The sequence below is a fragment of the Odocoileus virginianus genome, chromosome 11 (assembly GCF_023699985.2).
Source record: "Odocoileus virginianus isolate 20LAN1187 ecotype Illinois chromosome 11, Ovbor_1.2, whole genome shotgun sequence".
In the NCBI taxonomy this organism is placed as follows: Eukaryota; Metazoa; Chordata; class Mammalia; order Artiodactyla; family Cervidae; genus Odocoileus; species Odocoileus virginianus.
In genome coordinates this window covers 22,576,552-22,598,009 of record NC_069684.1, presented here as the reverse complement: position 1 = coordinate 22,598,009, position 21,458 = coordinate 22,576,552, and the positions used below count along the sequence as shown (strand labels likewise).

General features: G+C 37.3%; 1 protein-coding gene across 6 annotated transcripts in view; it reads right to left on the bottom strand.

Moving 5' to 3' along the window:
- Nucleotides 1-2,481: 2,481 nt before the first annotated feature.
- Nucleotides 2,482-21,458, bottom strand: part of COP1 (COP1 E3 ubiquitin ligase) — a 213,223-nt gene continuing 194,246 nt past the window's right edge. For all 6 annotated transcript variants that reach the window (XM_070474042.1, XM_070474041.1, XM_020882898.2 and 3 more), the window contains 2 exons: nucleotides 5,082-5,126; nucleotides 2,482-2,818 (listed from right to left, as the gene is read on the bottom strand). In XM_070474042.1, coding sequence (XP_070330143.1) covers nucleotides 2,801-2,818; nucleotides 5,082-5,126 — 63 coding nt within the window. In that variant the 3' untranslated portion in view covers nucleotides 2,482-2,800. The remainder of the gene's footprint in view (nucleotides 2,819-5,081; nucleotides 5,127-21,458) is intronic.

The following is a 21,458-nucleotide window of genomic DNA, read 5'->3' as shown; positions in this document are numbered from 1 at the left end:
AAATGTTTTCTATTCACAAGAAAGAGTTAAACACAAATTTAAAGAAAACACTGCCTTCTTAATAAGTTATTAAAAAATTTGAGTCCCTTTGATAACTAATGGTATCCTATTGCAATTTCCCAAATGTATGGAAATTAACATAATCTTATAATGCTGACAGCTTGGGACAAAACAACAAAAAATAGTCAGACCAAACAAAAATCTTAATAACCTGCTTCTATTTAAATGCATTAAAAGAGGCATTAACTCTCTGCTTCCTACTATGATGACTTTCTGGACACATGTGCCTGAGTAAAGTTCTTTAAGTGAAGAATCTACATGTGAATATTCTTTCTTTATTTTTGCAAAAGGTCATTCATTAATCTCAGAAAAGAATCCCAACCGACATTGCTCTGGTTGATGACAGGTGTAACTTCTGAACGATAGTGATTCTTCCTCTCAGAACTGCGTCTAAAAATTTATCAGGTACTTAACTCCTAGAAGTTATTAGTTAAGATACAACTGTCTTGAAGCTTTAAAAACTGAAAAATTTCACTTAGGTTTCAGGCTTACTCATTTGGCAGTAAAAACTGACTTGAACCGATCAAGACTATTTTTAGTCTTTATTAATCTCACATAACATGAACATTGATACATTTTGCTGCAGAAATATTAATGTGTTTAAAAACCTCCAGACTCTGTCAGAGGGTGTTATATAATACATAGCATAGGTACCCTAGGGCTTCTCTGGTGGCCCAGCAGTAATGAATCCACTAGATGCAGGAGACTCAAGTTCAATCCCTGGGTCAGGAAGATCCACAGGAGAAGGAAATGGCAACCCACTCCAGTATTTTGGCCTGGGAAATCCCATGGACAGAGGAGCCTGGTGGGCTACAGTTCATGGGGTTTCAAGAGTCAGACGCAACTTAGTGACTAAATCACCACCACTCTATTGCTTTCTCAAAAGTCAAAAAGTTCTAAATTCCAAAATGCATTTGGCCCAAGGGTTTCGGATAATGAAATGTGGACCTGTAGTAGGTTTCAATAATTTAAAATAGAGGGATACATGGGATAGTCTGATCACCTTTATCAACTACATACTTAGTCATACTAAACTTTTCTAGGTGTTTATTTCTATAAAATACATGTGGTATATAATTCTGATTATCTTTGTCTAACATGTATTCAGACTTAAAGTAGCTCAAATAGAAAACTTCTGGTTTTTACTTTTGCTTAACCTGCTACTCTAAGTTCTTTCCTTTTACAAACTGAAATCAATGTGCAAAATTAACCAGACAGTCTAAAAGATTATATGGCTTGAATATTTGGGAAACAGGGCTTCAATTTCTTTTCTTCTAAGTGAGAGGCTGGCAAATGATGGTCTGTGGGCTTCCGCCTATTTCACAGCTATGCCCACTTATTTATATATGGTCTGTGGCTGCTTTTCAGCCACAATGGCAGAGCTGTGTAGCTATGGCATAGACCATATGACCTGCAAAACCTAAAATATTTACTATCTGGCCCTTTATTGAAAAAGGTTTGCTGAGCTTTGATCCAAATCGATTAGCTCACAAGGGTACTAATACCTACGACTACATTATAGCCATGACTTTATAAAATAAGTTGGTTTGTCTGCATTTAGGGCTTATTTAGGGCTCCTCTGGTAGCTCAGCTGGTAAAGAATATGCCTGCAATGCAGGAGATCCTGGTTCGTTCGACTCCTGGGTCGGGAAGATCCGCTGGAGAAGGAATAGGCTCCCCACTCCAGTATTCTTGGGGTTCCCTGGTAGTTCAGCTGGTAAAGAATATGCCTGCAATGCAGGAGATCCTGGTTCGTTCGATCCCTGGGTCGGGAAGATCCGCTGGAGAAGGGATAGGCTCCCCACTCCAGTATTCTTGGGCTTCCCTGGTGGCTCAGATGGTAAAGAATCCGCCTGCAATGCGGGAGACCTGGGTTCGATCCCTGAGTTGAGAGGATCCCCTGGACAAGGGAACGGCTACCCAATCCAGTATTCTGGCCTGGAGAATTCCATGGACTATATAGTCCATGGGGTTGCAAAGAGTCAGGCATGACTGAGTGACTTTCACTTTCACTTTAAGGCCTTATGGGTGACATTTCAAAGGCAAAGACAGAGACAGCTGTCACAGACTGATACTCCCCTTCTGTCTGAATGTGGTCTCAACAGGTCAACATGTTAGACCCTTGGCCAGATCCAGAAGGATGAGGAGTATGCTACTTGCTGATGATATAACTCTGGTCAGAGGATGAAGACAGAACTTCACAAGGTGAAGTTAATAATGTTCCCATCAATTGTAAACATTAAACTCACTGAAAAGAATCCTTATGCTTTACATTTATGTTGATATGCATAATTCCAAAGAGGTCGGGAAATACGGATCTTACAAATTATTCATCAGTATATTGTAATTCAGGTGTGCTATGCTTCTTGAAAAGACAAAATTATCTTTTGCCACATTTGACAAAAAGTTCCCCAGCTCAGCTGTGGCTCAATAAACTTTTATTATTTTTTTGTTATTTATTTTTATTCAAAAGAATTTGTTTCCCTATCACAAAAATTAGATAAGCATACCACCAACAGCAGCAAAGTCCGTAGAGTTACATTGATGGTGGAGAGTTCTCTGGGTATTCCCAATGTCCCGAAGGTCAAAAGGAGGAAAAACAGGGAAAGAAAAAATACTCAAAACAAATCCAAAACCCATGGTGACTTTGGGGAGAGACATTGCAGGATCTGTCTTCTCTCATTGTCGGCTGCAGATGTATTTCAGCAGGATCTAGTACAATTTAACTTGAGCAAACCCTTCATACCAACTCTAGCACCTAATAGGGAGAAAAAAGAATCAGTACAATAAAACCATTTTACAATATAGAAAAAGTTAAATCAGTCTTTATTACATTGTAAAAAAGAACCAAACCAAGTAATAGTTTCCCAATTGCTAAAATGCCAAAGAATTTGAAGGGTTTAGACATTAATCCATTCTTACTTTCAATTCGATAGCTGCATGAACTCTTTCAGGTTAGTTATCTCTACAGTTAGCTAGGGTGCCTTCGAGATAAACTACATAAAAAATAAAGATAAATGACTGTCTGATGCATAGCATGAATATGATGTTTTTGGAATATTATGTTAGTATCTTTCCATAATCATAAGAAAAATTTTAACTATTACTGTTTAGAATTTTAATCTATTTCTTGCATTGACTAGCATCTCATAGTGAACAAGGTATTCAGGACCTAAAATCTAACCGTTCCCTATTGCTTCTTTTATTGTCTAGTCAACTGTCTGGGTATCAAGATATTTTGTTAGCTATTAGAGTAGTACCTTATCATACAAAAAAAAATTGTGATAGTGCTAAAACTAAAAATAAGAAAAAGCAATGATCAGTTATAAAAAGAGTAGAAGAAATGGCTGAGAAAGGACACTGAATGTGAGGACAATTATGAGTACTGTCAAAAAGGATTATGTTAGATGAAGACTGTAATTCTAGGCTGCTAAGAAGGAAATGGCAACCCACTCCAGTGTTCTTGCCTGGAGAATCCCAGGGAGGCGGAGCCTGGTGGGCTGCTATCTATGGGGTCGCACAGAGTCGGACACGACTGAAGCGACTTAGCAGCAGCAGCAAGAATTAAAGGAGCAACTTATAGCCTGCTATGCTAAGGCTTGAGTTATACCCGTGCTTCCCTAACGCTTTTTGTCTTTACATTTGGCAAGCATGTTACTTTACATAAGAGGTCAGGGCTACTGAACAGGAATCTAAAGATTTATCACTGAGATTCTATAAGTATGTATGTAGCTTTGAGCTTTCTGTAGATACATTAGCAATCCCAATTGCCTCAAAGGGCAAGCATGTAGAAGAATAAAGTACAGCTTTTTCAATACAAGCCTTGCCATGAGAATAAGGAGAAACTGAGAGACTACAGAATCACTTAAAATGGAGATTCTAAGATCTTCTACCATCTTGTATGAGGCTTCCATAATATAGCACTGGCTTTTGTCCATCACTCTCTAATAAGTCTTCCCAAATAAAAGAAACCAGATATATAAAAAGAAATATACCATGTAAATTAATTTGACCAGCTAATAGTGCTGTTCTGCTTTGTATTTGCTCCTTTCATCTCTGTAGGACAGTGTGTGAGGCCTGGATTTGCTCTCTTGATACCGGGTCATTCTCCACTCGGGATGAGTGGAAGTAAGCCATGGTAAAATTAATGTTAAGTGGCAGGGAAACAGACACATCTTATTTTTAAAAATGCATTCTGATACTTCTGTATCAGCACAGAATATGTGGAAAGAACTGGTACCCACAAACTAAGTGTTAATCAAACCCATGTAATAAAAACCCTTCTCCAAGACGATGTTTCGATTAAAAGCTCACTGCTTAGCTCAGGATTTATTCATCCAATGTACTGTGCCTAAGTGCTGAGTATCCAATGGTGTAACTAGATAAATTTTTTTATTTCCTTGAACCGCTAACTACCAAGAAAAGTATGTGGAACACTATATCTGAATTTGGGAATGAGGTTGTGAGTGAAGAGAAATCAAAGTTTTCAGATTATACCAATGGCATGATCACACAATCAATCAACTTTCAACAGAAAAGTAGAATTCCTTTTCTTCCCCTAGCAACTGAAGAAAAATCTACTTGTCAAGATAGAAAAGGAAGAAAAACACGACGAAGAGAAGAATACAATAAGAGTTAAAGACATTTTAAAATTTGCTAAGTGTCTAAGCATCTGTCGCTGTATCTTGGATTCTGTCCCCTGAATACCCAGCGGGACAGCTGCACAGGCATAACAGAAGCTGAACAGTGAATGGCCCACAGTGAGTACTTCATAGTCTTCATCTGCTTGTCATTCTGACCGCCTTTCAGACCCTTCAGCATTTGTATAACCTCTAACAAGTAGTATCATCTCCTCCAAAGTTGCAAGCTACCTATTCTTCTCCCCTCCAATCAAAGCCATTTCCAAGCAGACAGAGACTCATGATTTGGCATGCTCTCTAAGGTTTAGTACAACTCTGTATTTCCGTGTTATAGTTATAGTCTGATATGGCCTAAAAATGGAGATGTATAAAATAGCTTACCTTAATTGTACCCTGACTGTTAGCAGCAATCAGCACATTGGACTCCTAGAAAAGAACAAGAACTTTTAGAGTACAGAGAAGGGATTCCTGCAGGGCAGCCCAGGAGAATAATTTCCTCTTCATCCTTCTTTCTTTCACTTTACCCTAGGACACCAATACAATCTAAACTGGAGAAGCAACTTTAACATGCTTTTAACTATGAATTATAAATTCAAAATCCCATATTTTGAGGATTAGATTTAATAAAAAAAAAGTTGGAAGCAGAGTAGGAAACTTTCAAATGTAAAGAAAAATAAAAGGAAACAGATTGCCACTAGGAGGAAAGCCAAGAGAAACAAAGACTGAAACAAAGCACAAGTGATAACTTGAGAAAAACAAAGTACACGGTTCTTTCCACAGACAACTTCCCCTTCATTCATTTTATCCCCTGAGAAACCAGCAACTGTTACACTTCTCTACGGATAGCTACCTGGTATTAGGAAAACAAAATAAAACAGAATGTGAATATTCATCTGGAGAGAGACGGCTATCTTTGTTTTCAACGCTTCTATCACTCTATATGCATTTTAAAAACCTTGGTGATTACTTCAAATAGAATGCATGTGGCAACATATTGTTTAAATATTCTAAGCCTTAAGAAAAAACTATTTCTCTGGAAAGCAGAAAGGATGGAAAAGGAGACAAGACTGAGTTTACCAGAGAAAATCTCACTGATTAGGAAGAGCTGGGACATGCCTTCTGTTGTAAAGAGTCTAATAGGCTTTGAGCTTTGGAGTGTATACAATTCTTTTTGTTTTTTCAGGGCAGGCAGTCAAAAGGAAGTAAACAGATTCAAAACTGAAATAGAGGCCATTTGACTGATGTGAAGTCCAAGTCCAAATAATAGCTCTCAGAAACAGATAAAGTGGTCACACTTCAATGAAGGATGGGATCTGCCTGAATATCCTCCAGGTTTCATCAGAAAGTGATGAAAAGAAAGAACACTTTTGATTTGTATTCTGGGAAAGTTACTGCAACCAATCTTGAGTTAAACCTTAGTTTCTTTGATGCAAAGCATCTGTGCTCTACAAACGTCTATATTTCTGTCATTTAACTTTCTTTTGGATTGCAAGTAAAGTTACCTTTAAAAACTGTTCACCTTGTTGCTATTGGTGTAGGAGGAAAAAAATGATCTCTTCTGCTAATCCCAAATTTGGGGGATCAGACTATTTTTTGGATGCAGTCAGTGGTGACAGCGTCAATGGTCAGTATCAAGAAGGAATAAAGAGGACTTCCCTTGGATAGGAATCCGCCCGCCAATGCAGGGGACATGGGTTCAATGCCTGGTCCAGGAAGATTTCACATACGTCAGAGCAACTAAGCCCATGAGCCACAACTACTGAGCCGACATGCTGTAACTACTGAACCCTGTGCACCTAGAGCCTGCGCTCCGCAACAAGGGGAGCCCCAGCAACGAGAAGCCAGCACGCGGCAACTGGAGAGAAGCCCCCACGTGCCGTAACTAGAGAAAAGCCCGAGCAGCAGTGAAGACCCAGCACAGCCAAAAATAAATAAATAAGACATAAAAAGGAAGCACCAAACACATGCTTTTTCTGGAAGTGGGCATGGGAATTGCTGATGATAGGGTTTGGAACACAGAATCCCCAAATATGGCACACTGGCATAGTGAATATTTCAAGCTAAAGGATTTCAAGAAAATGGCAGAAGCAGGAAGGTTACTCTGCCCTTCCATATCCTTCCCTTCTCCCCTAAAACAAAATTCTCTTGTGGGAGGGGTCCTCCCTATACCAAGTAAAGGAACATCCTTACCTCCAACAACAAAGGAATGCTAAGAACAATCCGTTTCCTGCGGCTTACTGCTCCTGAGCACAGCTACCTCATACTCCCTAACCTAGCACATTCATAACCACCCACCCTTCACAAGCACAGCAGAGAAGACACAGGGTCACCTCCTCGGGTCTTTATTTCCTTATGAAGACTTTCATGTCATGTAAAACATATTCAATAAATCTATATGCTTTCCTCCTGTTAACCTGTCTCTCAGAATTTACAGAACCAGTCAAGGACCCTAAGAGAGTGATGAAAAACTTTTTCCTTCCTCGTTGTTGTTGTTTAATTGTGTCTGACTCTTTATGACCCCATGGACTGCAGCATGCCAGGCTTCCCTGTCCTTCGTTATCTCCTGGAGTTTGCTCAAATTCATGTCCATTGAGTCAGAGATGCTATCTAACCATCTCATCCTCTGTCGCCCCCTTCTCTTCCTGCCCTCAATCTTTCTCAGCATCAGGGTCTTTTCCAATGAGTTGGCTCTTCACATCAGGAGGCCAAAGGACTGGAGCTTCAGCTTATTTCCTAGCTGACCTTTTCCCTTAAATCAGCACATGAGAGTTGGACCATAAAGAAAGCTAAGCGCCGAAGAATTGATGCTTTTGAACTGTGGTGTTGGAGAAGACTCTTGAGAGTCCCTTGGACTGCAAGGAGATCCAACCAGTCAATCCTAAAGGAAATTAGTCCTGAATATCCATTGGAAGGACTGATGCTGAAGCTTCAATCATTTGGTCACCTGATGCAAAGAACTGACTCATTGGAAAAGACCCTGAGGCTGGGAAAGATTGAAGGCAGGAAGAGAAGAGAACAACAGAGGATGAGGTGGTTGAAGGGCATCACCAAATTGATGGACATGAGTTTGAGCAAGCTCCAGGAGTTGGTGACGGACAGGGAAGCCTGGTGCGCTGCAGTCATGCAGTCTTTGCGCATGCAAAGAGTCGGACATGACTGAGTGACTGAACTGAACTGAACAGCACATATATTCTTGAAAACAGTAACATACGAAAATAGCATTCACTATCAGAATTAGTTTCAATATCCACTTTGGGGAATTATGGGCTATGACTGAATGTGCACAGTGTTAATACCCGCGGGGGTGAGGGGTGGTTGTGATAGGGGGTATTCCCAAATCCCTCTTATTAATCTACTCTTTTAGTAAACTAAGTTCAGAAATTGGTTGGAGTGAGTTTTAGCCATCTTTAGGAAATACAATAAGTCACTGTGAGTTTCTCAAGAGGCGGAATTTCTGTATATGCCGCAGAAAACAACAAAAAGAGGCACTGTAGTTTAATGCAACTTCTTTCTCGCAAGAACTTTAAACAGTTGTTTAAAGTTGTTTAAAGCTAGATGAGGCAGTCACCAAGAATTGCTCCCTCTGCTATGGGAACACATAACGTCAGGATAATGAAAAATTTATGGCCCAAAGCTACCTCTCTTTCTGCCATTTTGGTTCGAGTCATCTTTCAATACAGAAGAAAGTAGAAAAACCTGGTGGAGATGAAGACTCATCCTGAGGGGAATCCACTTCCACCAATTACAGAGATTATTAATTATACAACATAAATTTGTAATTCTTCAAAGGTTGGAAGAACCTCTGAAAAAACATGGTATATTACCACACAGTATGAAATTGCATGCTCAATATAAGAAAGTTAACTTGAAACACTTCTTCCTGTGGAGACAGATGAAATATCTCATTTACAAATAAGCTAACACAGAGAGTGATTACCCAGTTGGTACTGTCTTTCAGGACTAATATATAGATAACTAAGTCCTAAGAACTTTTAGAAACAGTCAAAACTATTAAACATGACAAAAAGTAATAGAAAAATAATAGGTTCACTTCTCAGTATGTCCCTCCCTCCAAAGCAAACAAACATATTAAAAGGGGATTTAGGATTAAACTGTCTTTCAGAAAGGCAGATATTAGCTTAAGATAAATGAATTTTTACATGCAAAAGAAAAATAAAGCCAGGTATTTTACTTCAGCATAGAGGTACAGAGGTGTTTATTACTATAGCTTTTGAGTAATTCTTGTTTGCATTTTGAATGACTAGTAATTCTCAGCTGTAGCCAGCCAGAGCGCTAACGTAAATAAATAAATTCTGGCTCAATGTGTTGCTTTTACTCGCTAAATAAAAGAAAAATGCCAGCCAGTAGTTCTCATTATTTTCTCCCTCTTTCTTGGAAACTGGCAGTTTTCCTACAAAGACTTCCTCAAGGTTAAGACAATAATGCTCCTACTATTTTCTTCTTAAGATAAAGAGATTAAAAAAGACTATGGAAAAATCATTAGCAAGTCTTTTACAAAAGTAGAAGACAAATACATAAACATATATCAACTTACTGAGAAAGCTGGAGACAGATACCACAGTAACTTACGCTGAAACAAAACTAGCGTCCACTGGAACTGTTTCTTCTTTGCCAGCTTGCCTATGAACGAGCTACCATAGCCACTGCATTAAAATCTTGAGCAAGTTGAGAACTGACAGTTACTCATTTAGCTTGAAACTGGAGGATACAGTCCTAGAAACAGTCATAATTGATTTTAAATGTGAAGTTGCTTCACTAGATATATAAATATGTGATTAAGAAAGTTCTATGTCTGACCGGTAACAGAATAAATGGAATGGATGTGCCCTCCTACCTTAGACAGGTAGAAAACTGAACAAAATACAAAAGACAGCACTGAACAACAGGCAGCACAGGACTGTGATTACAAGAGGAGACACAAAGCAGGTCATCCTATAGTCACCCCAGCTTTCTGCCCAGAGGCCACTTCTGGACCACAGAGCAAGGCAGGGGAATCCAAACCAACAGAGAGGAATCTGAGAAGACCATAGCAGAGTAAGGTGAGGAGACAGAGGTGTAAGCATGGGGCATCTGTGGAACAGCTGGAATTTGCAGGGCACAGTACCATAGAGGAGAAAGCGACTTAAAAGTACAGTTCCAGGAATCTGTATCCGGGTGCCCTTGACTGTACACAAGAATAACACACTGTGTGCTCACAGGGTGAAACTACACAAAGCCAGAAAAATAACAATGAAAAGGGAAAGTACAACTACTGAGAATCTAAAACATTATCAAATGCTAGAATTCACACAGGGTTAGGAGATGTCGGAGTTCAGACAAACCAGAGTGAAGACAACATTCAATGCCCCCATTTAATAGAGTCCTCAGAGGGTCAGGCCTTATCAGTAGGGCTAACCTAGCCTTAAAACAAATGTTCCTCTAGACCAGGGATTAGCAAACTGATCCTATGGACTAAATCCAGTCCAAACTGCCTGTATTTTAAGCTTCACTTTTAGCAGAATCCAGCCACAGTCATTAGTTTACAGTTGACTCTCTGGTTCTTAACCAACAGTGGATCAAAAATATTTTGGGGAAAAAAATCTAGATAGTTATAAAATGCTAAACTGAATTTACTATTTGTGGCAACATTTGATTTACAACTATTTACAAAGCATTTACATTGTATTAGATAGAAATAATACAGAGATGACAAAGTATACAAGAGGATGTGCTAGATTACATGTAAATACTATGCCATGTTATACAAAGACTTGAGTGTCTTCGGATTTTGGTATCTGTTGGAGGTCTTGGAAGCAGTCCCCTGTGAATAACAAGGATTGTAGTTGTAGGTAAGTACTGTCTATCACTGTTCTTGCACTACAGTAGCAAAATAGAGGAACTGCAACAGACCATATGGCCTGTAAAGGCTAGAATACTTGCGATGTGGTCCTTTAAGAAAGAGTTTTGCTAACTGCTACTTTAGTTATCCTAATAAAGTTTAAAAACCAAGTGTCAAAAGAATCAACTTTGTCTCCAAAGACTCAACTTTCTGTCAAAACAAACTTCAATACTCTTAAAAGAATTAAACAAAATCTAGACATTCAACAATAAAGCATTCATAATATATAGCATTTTAGAGACAAAAATAATCAGGAAAAAATTTCAATGAGTAGAACCAGACGTAGAAATGAAAATACAATAGAAGTACCAAATGAAGACTTTAAAGTAAGTATAATTATATTCAAATATTTAAAGGAAACAATGTTCTTAATGAGAAAAGAAATGGAAGATATAATATAAAAATCAAATGGAATTTCTTCACTTGAAAAGGATAGTATCTGAAATGAAAAATTAATTGGATGGGCATAACAATAGATAAGACAGTGAAGAATAAAGTAACAATAAATGTGGCAACACAGGAAAAAAAATCTAAATTGATGCAAAGGCTGGAAATAAAGAAAAAAATATTAGTATTTGACTAAACAATAGGACAATATGCAATCTAATAAATGTGTAATTGGAATTTGAAACAAAGGAGAAAAGATAGAAAAGGTACATGAAGTTATAAAACTAAAATTTTTCCAAATATGAAAACCCATCATCTAAGAAGCTTAATATTCAAATAGAAAAAGGCACACACTACTATATTAAGATACATCATAAAATACTAAAAATGAGTAAGAATGAGAAAATCTTGAAAACTGCCAGAGGAAAAAAAGGTTTATTTGTGTAAAATAAACAGAGTAGAGAGATCAGAAGGGTGTCCACATCCTATCAAGATTCACACAGATCCCTCGGAGCCTCTTCCCCAAATTAAAATGATGACAGCATTCTTACTGGTGTGAGGTGTGATATCCCATTGCAGTTTTGATTTGCATTTCTCTAATAATGAGCAATCCCACTCCTAGGTATATACCCCGAGGAAACCAAAATTGAAAAAGACACATGTATCCCACTGTTCACTGCAGCACTATTTACAATAGCTAGAACATAGAAGCAACCTTCATGGAATGCATTCCACAAAAAGGAATGCATTTGAGTCAGTTCTGATGAGGTGGATGGACCTAGAACCTATTATACAGTGTGAAGTGAGTCAGAATGAGAAAGATAAATATATAGGCCCTAGAAAAATGGTACTGGAGAATTTATTTACAGGAGAGCAATGGAGAAACAGACACAGAGAATAAACTTAAGGACAGAGAATAGACTTATGGACATCAGGAGATGGGAGGAAAGGGTGGGATATGGAAAGAGTAACATGGGAACTTACATTACCATATGTAAAATAGATAGCCAAAAGGAAACTGCTATATGGCTCAGCAAACTCAAACAGGAGCTCTGCGTCAATCCAGAGGGGTAGGATGGGGTGGGAGATGGGAGGGAGGTTCAAAAGGAGGGGACAGATGGATACCTATGGCTGATTCATGTTGAGGTTTGGCAGAAAACAACAAAATTCTGTAAAGCAATTATCCTTCAATTAAAAAAAAAAAAAAAGGATGACAGCGAAGCCACAGGAAGACACCGTCTTCTTGCCTGGCAAGAGCTCAGCCAATGAGAGACAGGCACAACTCAGCTAAGAAAAAGTCATGGACTCTTTGTCTACTCTAGCTCTCCCAACTTCCTTTCCCCCTCTACAAGAGTTCTCCTCTCCATTTTGCTGGAGACTTGCACATGACTCAACATAGCTGCAGACTCTGAATTGCAATTCTTTGATGATCCTGAAAAACTCATTTTTACTGCAGAAATAGCTGTTTTATGTTAACAATTACATATAGAAGAACAAGGTCACCAACTGTCATCAGAAGTAATTCAAGCCAATAAGACACAGCTTTTTTAAGAGGATAAAGAAAAAAACCTATCAACCTAGAAATATTATGCAAAAAGAGAGATATTTTGACAACAACTAAAGCTAAGATAGCAGCATAGATGCACTGTAAGAACTGTTTCAGGAAGTTCTTATAAAACATAAACCTAAACAAAATGATGAAGAGTGCTGGAAATGATCAAGATGTGGGTAAACATAAAAGATGTTTGCTGTCTTGTTCTTTAATTTTCTTAACAGATAATCACCAATTAAGGCATAAATAATAACAATATATTATGCTATTATAAATAGAAGCAACATATATGTCAGCAAAAGTACACAGGATAAAAGGGGTAAAAAATAGAAGTACACTGGAATGGTCTTCCGTAATGTAAGTGGTATATCTGATGACTGCGATAAGTTAAACATGAATATTATAAACCTTAGAGAAAACACTAGAAAAGGAAAAGAAACAGTACAGCTAATAAACTACTAAAGGAGACAAAATGAATGATAAAATATTCAATTAAAAAATGAGAAATATTGGCATAAAGAACAGATAGGCCAGACAACAAATAGCAAGATGGTAGACCATACCTAACTAGATTGACAAGTAAATGTAGATGATTTAAAAACTACAATTAAAAGGCAGAGATGATAAGACTTGATAAAAGAGCAAGTTTATGTTGCCCACAAGAAACACACTTTAAAGAAAAACAGATTTTTTTAAAAAAGAAAGAAATATACCATGCAAACATTAATCATAAGAAAGTTGGGATGATTCTACTAATATCAGAAGAAGTAGACTTCTGGGAATTTCCTGGTGGTTCAGTGGTTAGAATTCAGTGCTTTCATTGCCACGGCCCAGGTTCAACCCCTTGTCAGGGAACTAAGATACTGCAAGTCACAATGCACAGCCAAAAGGAGAAGAAAAAAAAAAGCAAAAAATCCATAGAAAGTAGACTTCAGGACAATGAATATGACCAGGAATTAGAGAAACATTTTATAATTAAATAAAGGTCCATTTAAAAAAATCCTAAATGTGAATAAATAAATAAAATAGAGCTTCAAGATACATGAAGTAAAAACTGATAGAACTGAATTGAAACAGGTAGCTCCACATTTAAGTGTGCAGATTTCAACACTCATCTGTCAATAATTCAAAGAATAAGTAGATGGAAAATAAAAAAAGATATACAAAACACTTCAATAATACTATCAGAAACAAATTGAACAAATTAATATTTACATAAAATCTTAAATGGTAAAAGTACATATTCTTAAGCTACCTACAAAGTATACCAAAGACATACCAAAGTATACCAAGACAGACCATGTGCCCAGACTATTAAACATATCTCAGTTCATTTAAAAGAATGACACATTTAAATGTGGACTCTGACCAAACAGACCTAAAGTAAAAATCAGTAACAAGAGACACCTGGAATATTTGGAGATTTTAAACACTCTTATACGACATAGGGCTCAAAAAAGAAATCACAAGGAAATAAGAAGCAACATACTGAAAGATACTGAAAAAACAATATATTAAAATTTGTGTGATACACCTAAGGGCTTCCCTGGTGGCTCACTGGTAAAGAACCCGCCTGCAGTGTAGGAAACACAGGTTCAATCCCTGGATCAGGAAGATCCCCTGGAGAAGGAAATAGCAACCTGCTCCACTATTCCTGACTTAGTGACCAAACAATAACAAATACACCTGAAACAGTGCTTAGATAGAGTTATATCTCTTAATACTTATATTGGTAAAGCAGAAAGTTTAATATAAATGATGTAATAACTTCCAGCTTAAGAAGCTAGGAAAAAAGCAAATTACATACAACAGAAGTATAAATATGGTAGTAATAAAAAGCAGAAACCAAATAAAATAAAAAGACAAAAATGGGCAAAAATTATTAAAAACAAAAGCTAGTTCTGGAAATAAAATTGAAAAATCTCTACAAAAGGAGAGAAAGGGTAAGGTAATAATATCCGCAATGAGGGGATATCACTGGACATCCTACAGATATTTAAAGAAAAAGACAGTATGAGTAGAAAAAACTTTATGCCAATAATGTTGACCCACAATGAAATAAATGAATTGTATGAAAGACAATTCAATTCCAAAATATGATGGAAGACCAAGTCAGAAAACAGAGGAGGAAGGAACACCTCCAAATTCAGTTTGAGTCAAACAAAGCAAAAGATATTATTAAAAAATTACAGACCGATTATGAAAGTGAAAGTGAAGTTGCTCAATCGTGTCCGACCCTTTGCGACCCCGTGGACTGCAGCCTACCAGGCTCCTCCGTCCATGGGATTCTCCAGGCAAGAATACTGGAGTGGGTTGCCATTTCCTTCTCCAGGGGATCTTCCCGACCCAGGGATCGAACCCAGGTCTCCCGCATGGCAGGCAGACGCTTTAACCTCTGAGCCACCAGGGAAACATAAATAGATGTAAAAACTCTTTAAAAATTCTAGTAAAGAGAATTCAGCCATGTATAAGAGGACTAATACATCATGCTCTAGTGGTTTTAATCCAGATATTCTAGCAGGCTTAACTTTTTTTTTTAAGACAATGAATGTAATTAACATTTTTAACAGAAGAGAAAAATCATATAATTACAATAGACATGGAAAACACATTCAACAGAATTCAAAACATATTCATAAGAAAAACTCTCAGACAACTAAGAATAGATAAGAATTCCTCAAGGTGATAAGGAATACCTATGAAAATCTTCCAGCTAATGTCATACTTAATGGTGAAATGTTGAACTAATTCTCAGACTGGGAGCAAGGGCAGGATGCTTGCTATCGCCACTTGTATCTAACCCTGTATTAGAGGTCCTACCCAGTGGGCAACAGTCAAAGAAAAGAAAGGAAAAGCATAAAGCAGAAAATAAAGCAGAAATAAAGAAGTAAAGCTGTCTTTATTTGTAAATGACATGGCTGCCTATGTAGAAAAGCCTTTAAAAATCTTTAAAACAGCTGCTAGAACTAATATTTTGACCTAGTAGGGCTGTCAGATCCAAGGTCATTATATTAAAATTTATTTCTATAAACCAGCAATGAATACTTAGCAAAGGGATTTTTCTAAAAATATCACTTATAATAACATCAAAATAGAAACTGCTTAGAGATAACCAAAATACATGTAAGATCTACATGTTGAAAATTATAAACTAACACTGAGAGATATTAAGGAACACGTAAATAAACTGACAAGAGATATCATGTTCATGGAAAGATACTCTCATAAAATAAGGATGGATTTATGTGTAAGTCTTGGTACACAGGATGATAAACACTTTCTTTTTAACCCGAAGGCATAGGTCCCTATTAAACAAAATCAGAATATATCCCTTTCCTTATTTAGTCTCCAAATGTTAAGCATGTTAAACTGATTTCTACTTCTCTCAGAATAATAATTTTGCAGAAAAAATAGAAAAGAAGATTTTATATTAACAAATCAAATATTTAAACCAAGTGGAAAAGTTCCTATTAAAACTTGACCAAGAAGAAACAGAAAACATGAATTGTCCTATAATGTAAAACAGGCATTACATTTAAAAAAAAAAAAGAAAAAAAAACTGAATCCACTGTCAAAATTTTTTTCTACCTCAGGCTCATATGATTTCACCTACAAGTTCAATCAAATATTCAAGAAAGGAGCAATTCCAATTTTACCCAATTTTTTCCACAGGAAAGGAACACTCCTTAACTTGTATTATGAAGCTAACGTAACTATGAAATCAAAATCTGACAAGGATGATACAAGAAAGAAAAATTATAAGCCTATATTGTTCATGAACATAGATGGAAAAATGTTAAACAAAATAGCAGGAAGTCAATTTTAACAACATATTGATATAAGGATACAATATCTTGAACAAGTTGGGCTTATTCCAACAACAAAAGATTGGTTAACAGTAGGAAAAAAAATGCTACCTGTTACATCAGTATTTCAAAAAGAGATATTACATCAACAGGTACAAAAGAAAGCAATAATATACTTTAGCATTCATTAATGACAAGAAAACTTCACAACTGAAAACGAAACTTCTTAATAAGGGTATCTAAAAAAATTCTAAAGTAGAAATCATATATAATAGTGACATAATCAAGTTTTCCCTCTGGTAAGTAACAGGATAAGGATGCCAGATATCAAAACCTCTATTTAATATACTATTAAAGCACGTGGCCATTGGAATAAGTCTAAATGAACAAAATGTACCAAGGTACCAAAATTGGGAAGGTAGATTAAACTTTCATTACTTGTGGATCATACAGTTGTATACATTAAAAAATCCATAACATGTAGAAGTGCATAATTAAAATTGATAAGAGAGTCTAGCGAGTCTGCTGGATTGAGAAACAGGGACAATAATGTACTATTCTTTAGGCACTGTTGATTCTGTCTCTCTTAAAATAGGAAATTTGTTTACTTGAATAGGTAGAATAGACATGTGTGGTAAGAATCCAAACGGTACAAAAGAATAAAGGAAAAGTGAGTGTCTCCCACCTCTTGGTTCTGAGTTCCTGGAGCAATTACTACGATTAGAAATGATTAGATGTGAAATCTTTCCAGATAAATTAGCACTATTTCTGTGAAGTTCCAATGTATGGCAAAGCTTTCTCAAGATGTAAGGAAACGTGATATCAAGCAACTCTACCCCCAATTTGGGATCTCACGTTTGTAAAAGTGATAAACTATATTTTATACTCAATTCTAAGTCCCCTGATCACCTCAGAGAGGTCTTTCAGCTTCTCTTACAAAATAGAGCACCTCCACGGAATTCACTTCTGAGTTCTGGGACATGTTAGTAATTGGCCTTCTGAGTGAAAAGGACCCAAATCTCTATCTCTAAACTCAAATTAACAAAATATGCAGGCAAATTATGCTATGTAGGGTGAAAGTGGCAGAGTGGAATAAACATGGTCATTGTGGTCAGAAACACTTGAATTCAAAGCTCTAACACTTCCAAACTATGCCAACCTGGACAAGTTACCAAACCTCTCTGACTCTCAGTCTCTTCAAATATCAAATAAAACTAAGCTAAAGAAAACTGAGCTCACAGAGCTAATGGAAGGAAAAGGCGAAGGGGTGGGGTGGGGTGGGAAGGAAACTGAGCTGGTGAGTTGTTTTTATGACCAAATGAGACACTTAATGTATCTGGCATATAGTATGCATCCTATAAGGAACTGTATCTAAGTGAGCAAGATTTTTTTTTTTTTCAAAAAGAAAAGAACTGTCCAAAATCATGAGAAAATGAAGAAACTGTTTAACAATAACATGTTAATAGATTTGGGCATTAGATGTATTGGTGAATTCTTGCTTCCCGGGTGGCTCAGTGGTAAAGAATCCGCCTGTCAAAGCAGGAGACCTGGGTTCAATCTCTGAGTCAGGAAGATTCCGTGGAGAAGGAAATGGCAACCTACTCCAGTAGTCTTGCCTGGAAAATCCCATGGACAGAGGAGCCTGGTGGGCTACAGTCCATGGGGTCCCAAAGATTGGAAAAGGAGTACAAGAAGGCTGTATATTGTCACCCTGTTTATTTAACTAATATGCAGAGTACATCATACAAAATGCCATACTAGATGAATCACAAGCTGGAATCAAGATGGCTGGGAGAAATACCAACAACCTCAGATATGCAGATGATATCACTTTAAAGGCAGAGAGTGAAGAGGAACTAACAGCCTCTTGATGAGGGTGAAAGAACAGAGTGAAAAAGCTGACTTGAAGCTTAATATTCAGAAAACCAAGATCATGGCATCAGTTCCTATCACTTCACAAAAAGTGCAAGCAGTGAAAAGATTTTATTTTCTTGTGCTCCAAAAATCACTGCTGACGGTGACTGCAGTCATGGAATGAAAAGACACCTGCTCCTTGGAAAGAAAGCTATGACAAACCTAGACAGTGTATTTAAAAGCAGAGACATCACTTTGCCCACAAACGTCTGTATACTCAAAGCTATGGTTTTATCAGTTGTCATGTATGGATGCGAGAATTGGACTGCAAAGAAGGCTGAGTGCCAAAGAATTGATGCTTTCGAACTGTGGTGCTGGAGAAGACTCTTGAGAGTCCCTTGAAAGGAGATCAAACCAGTCAATCCTAAAGAAAATCAATCCTGAATATTCACTGGAAGAACTGCTGCTGAAGTTCCAATACTCTGACTACTTGATGTGAAGAGCCGATTCATTGGAACAGACCCTGAGGCTGGGGAAGTTTGAAGGCAAAAGGAGAAGAGGGGAGCAGAGGATGAGATGGCTAGATAGTATCACCCACTTAATGGACATGAAAATGAGCAAACTCATGTCTGTTGAGTTGGTAAGGCCATCCAACCATCTCATCCTTTGTCGCCCCCTTCTCCTTCTGTCCTGGGGTTACACAGAGTTGGACACAACTAAGTGACTGAACAACAAGAACGGTACTGGTGACCTGAGAAGCAGCTCTACCTAATGTTCACAACCTTTGCAAAAGTCCCTGGAGCTAACTCAGCTTCTAGAACTTCAGTTTGACAGAAGCTTCTGGAAAAAGTTTTCCCTCATCTCCTAGGTGACAGGGTAACTCACCAAATTGCTTCCACAGAGAGAATAAATGTCCATTATCCCACTTTCAGAATATGATAGTGGCTTCACCATAAGTTTATTATTTTCATGCCATTTAGAATCATCTATCACTATCCATTTATCATCATTAGGTGGGAGATAATAACTGTATCTTCAAAACAGCTCAAAAGATTTTATTGAAGTGAATTATATTGAAATACCTTTAAATAAACAAGCTTGTAATATGTGAGGGCAACTTTATCATTTTTAAAAGGAAATTAAATATAGGAAAATACTGATTAAATTATTTAATAACCTAACTGAACTCTCTACCTCTAATCTCCCATAATTACAATGTACTCTATACACGGCTACAAAAATATTCTCATGGGATAAGCTTATCTCCTGGTACACTGGGCATTAGGAGCTTACTAATCCCTATAGAAGAGAGCCCAGACTTCTTTTCCTATGCGTTATTCTAGACTGTATACTCTGGTACCTCTCTGGCCTCATTCCCCAAGAGAGTTTCTAAACCCATGGACAGAGGAGACTGAAGGCTTACAGTCCCTGGAGTCGCAACAGTCAGATACGATTTGGAGACTAAACCACAGCCACCTCCCACATTGTTTCATGTAATACTCTATTAAAAGTGTTCCCCACTTGCACTACAGTTCCCTCATCAACAGCTTAGTTCACATTTTCCTCTAACTACACGGAAGGCAGTGTAGCAGAAAGAATGTGCATTTTGGAGTTAGGTAGACCTGGGTTCAATTTCCAACTCTATTACTCTTTATTTGGTTGTGTTGTCTTGGGTAAATCAGATAACCTCTCTGAACGTCAATTTCACTTTAAACAGACATCAGACAGACCTCAAAAGTATGTAACTTAAAAAAGATTTCTAGTGATGATTTTGAATTCAGATAAAACTTATCGTATAATGCCTGGTTGGTAGTAACCAGATGCTGGTTTACAGTCTTCTGTCCAGGTATGGTCTTTCCATTGTCTTAAGCTTTCTGAAACTCATTTAGTATTTATGAAGAACAGCACAGAAGCCAATATCTTCATAAAGTCTTTTAAAATTCTCCCTATTAGAAGTCATCTCTCCCCTCCATGGCCACTATTTTCTGTGATAATTCTTTTTTAAGGATTTCTTTTATGCAAGTGTATACCACAGTTATTTGCTTATAAATATTTTGTGTTTGCTGCTGCTAAGTCGCTTCAGTTGTGTCCAACTCTGTGCAACCCCATAGATGGCAGCCCACCAGGCTCCCCCATCCCTGGGATTCTCCAGGCAAGAACACTGGAGTGGATTGCCATTTCCTTTTCCAATTCATGAAAGTGAAAAGTGAAAGTGAAGTCGCTCAGTCACGTAGGTTATAAATCACTTAAACACGGAGAATATGTTTTGCATGTTGCAAAATTAATATCTGATCAATGAAAAACAAGTAGTTGTCTAGCTATGTCAATTAATGTATATAATATTGAAGATGACAGAACATTTATTATTTATTGATTAATCATTTACCTTGAGTTTCCCACCTATCTCAATACTTTCTATGTATTTTCTAATTTTATTCCTAAATATTATGTAGAAGATACCACATTCTGATTTCATAGAAGAGGAAACTGAGGCATAAAAAATTAGCATCCCTACCCCCAAAGCTTTGGGGCTTCCTTCACAGCTCAGTTGGTAAAGAATATGCCTACAATGCAGGAGACCCTGATTCAATTCCTGGGTTGGGAAGATCCCCTGGAGAAGAAAATGGCAACTCACTGCAGTATTCTTGCCTAGAGAATCCCAGGGACAGAGGGGCCTGGCAGGCAGTCCATGGGGTCGCAAGAGTTGGACACAACTTAGTGACTAAACCAATCAACCAACAAATCTTTGGAGCTAATATTTACAGTCTCAGGGGAGGAAACCTGGTAACCTGATTCCAGTAATCTTAATCACAACACTACCCTAAAACAGAAGTTAGAAATAACACACACTGCCACCCACCCTTTAGATGTTTAAATTAAAAGCACAACCTTGCCAAATTAAGGATCTCAAAAATTTCAGAAACATTTTCTTCCCACAAACAACTTTATGGTCTGTGTTGTAAGACCAAGAAAGGAAAGTTCCTCAAAGATCTTCTCTAGGGGCAAAAAATGCCCAGACAAAGGGTCATTAAAATTGAGTCTTGATAGAACACTATTAGTGACACAGCAAATGTGAAGTTCACTGAAATACTAATCACATCTGTCCTCCAAAACAAGAACTGCCATTGAGATCACTAGCAACAATTAATGTAAGTGGTCTGTCTTCAACAATTTGTCCTACAAGCACTGAATTTTCTTATTGAAGTGTTCACTAAGTTAAAACCGAACATCCATTTAAGTCCTTTAGATAAACACCTGAC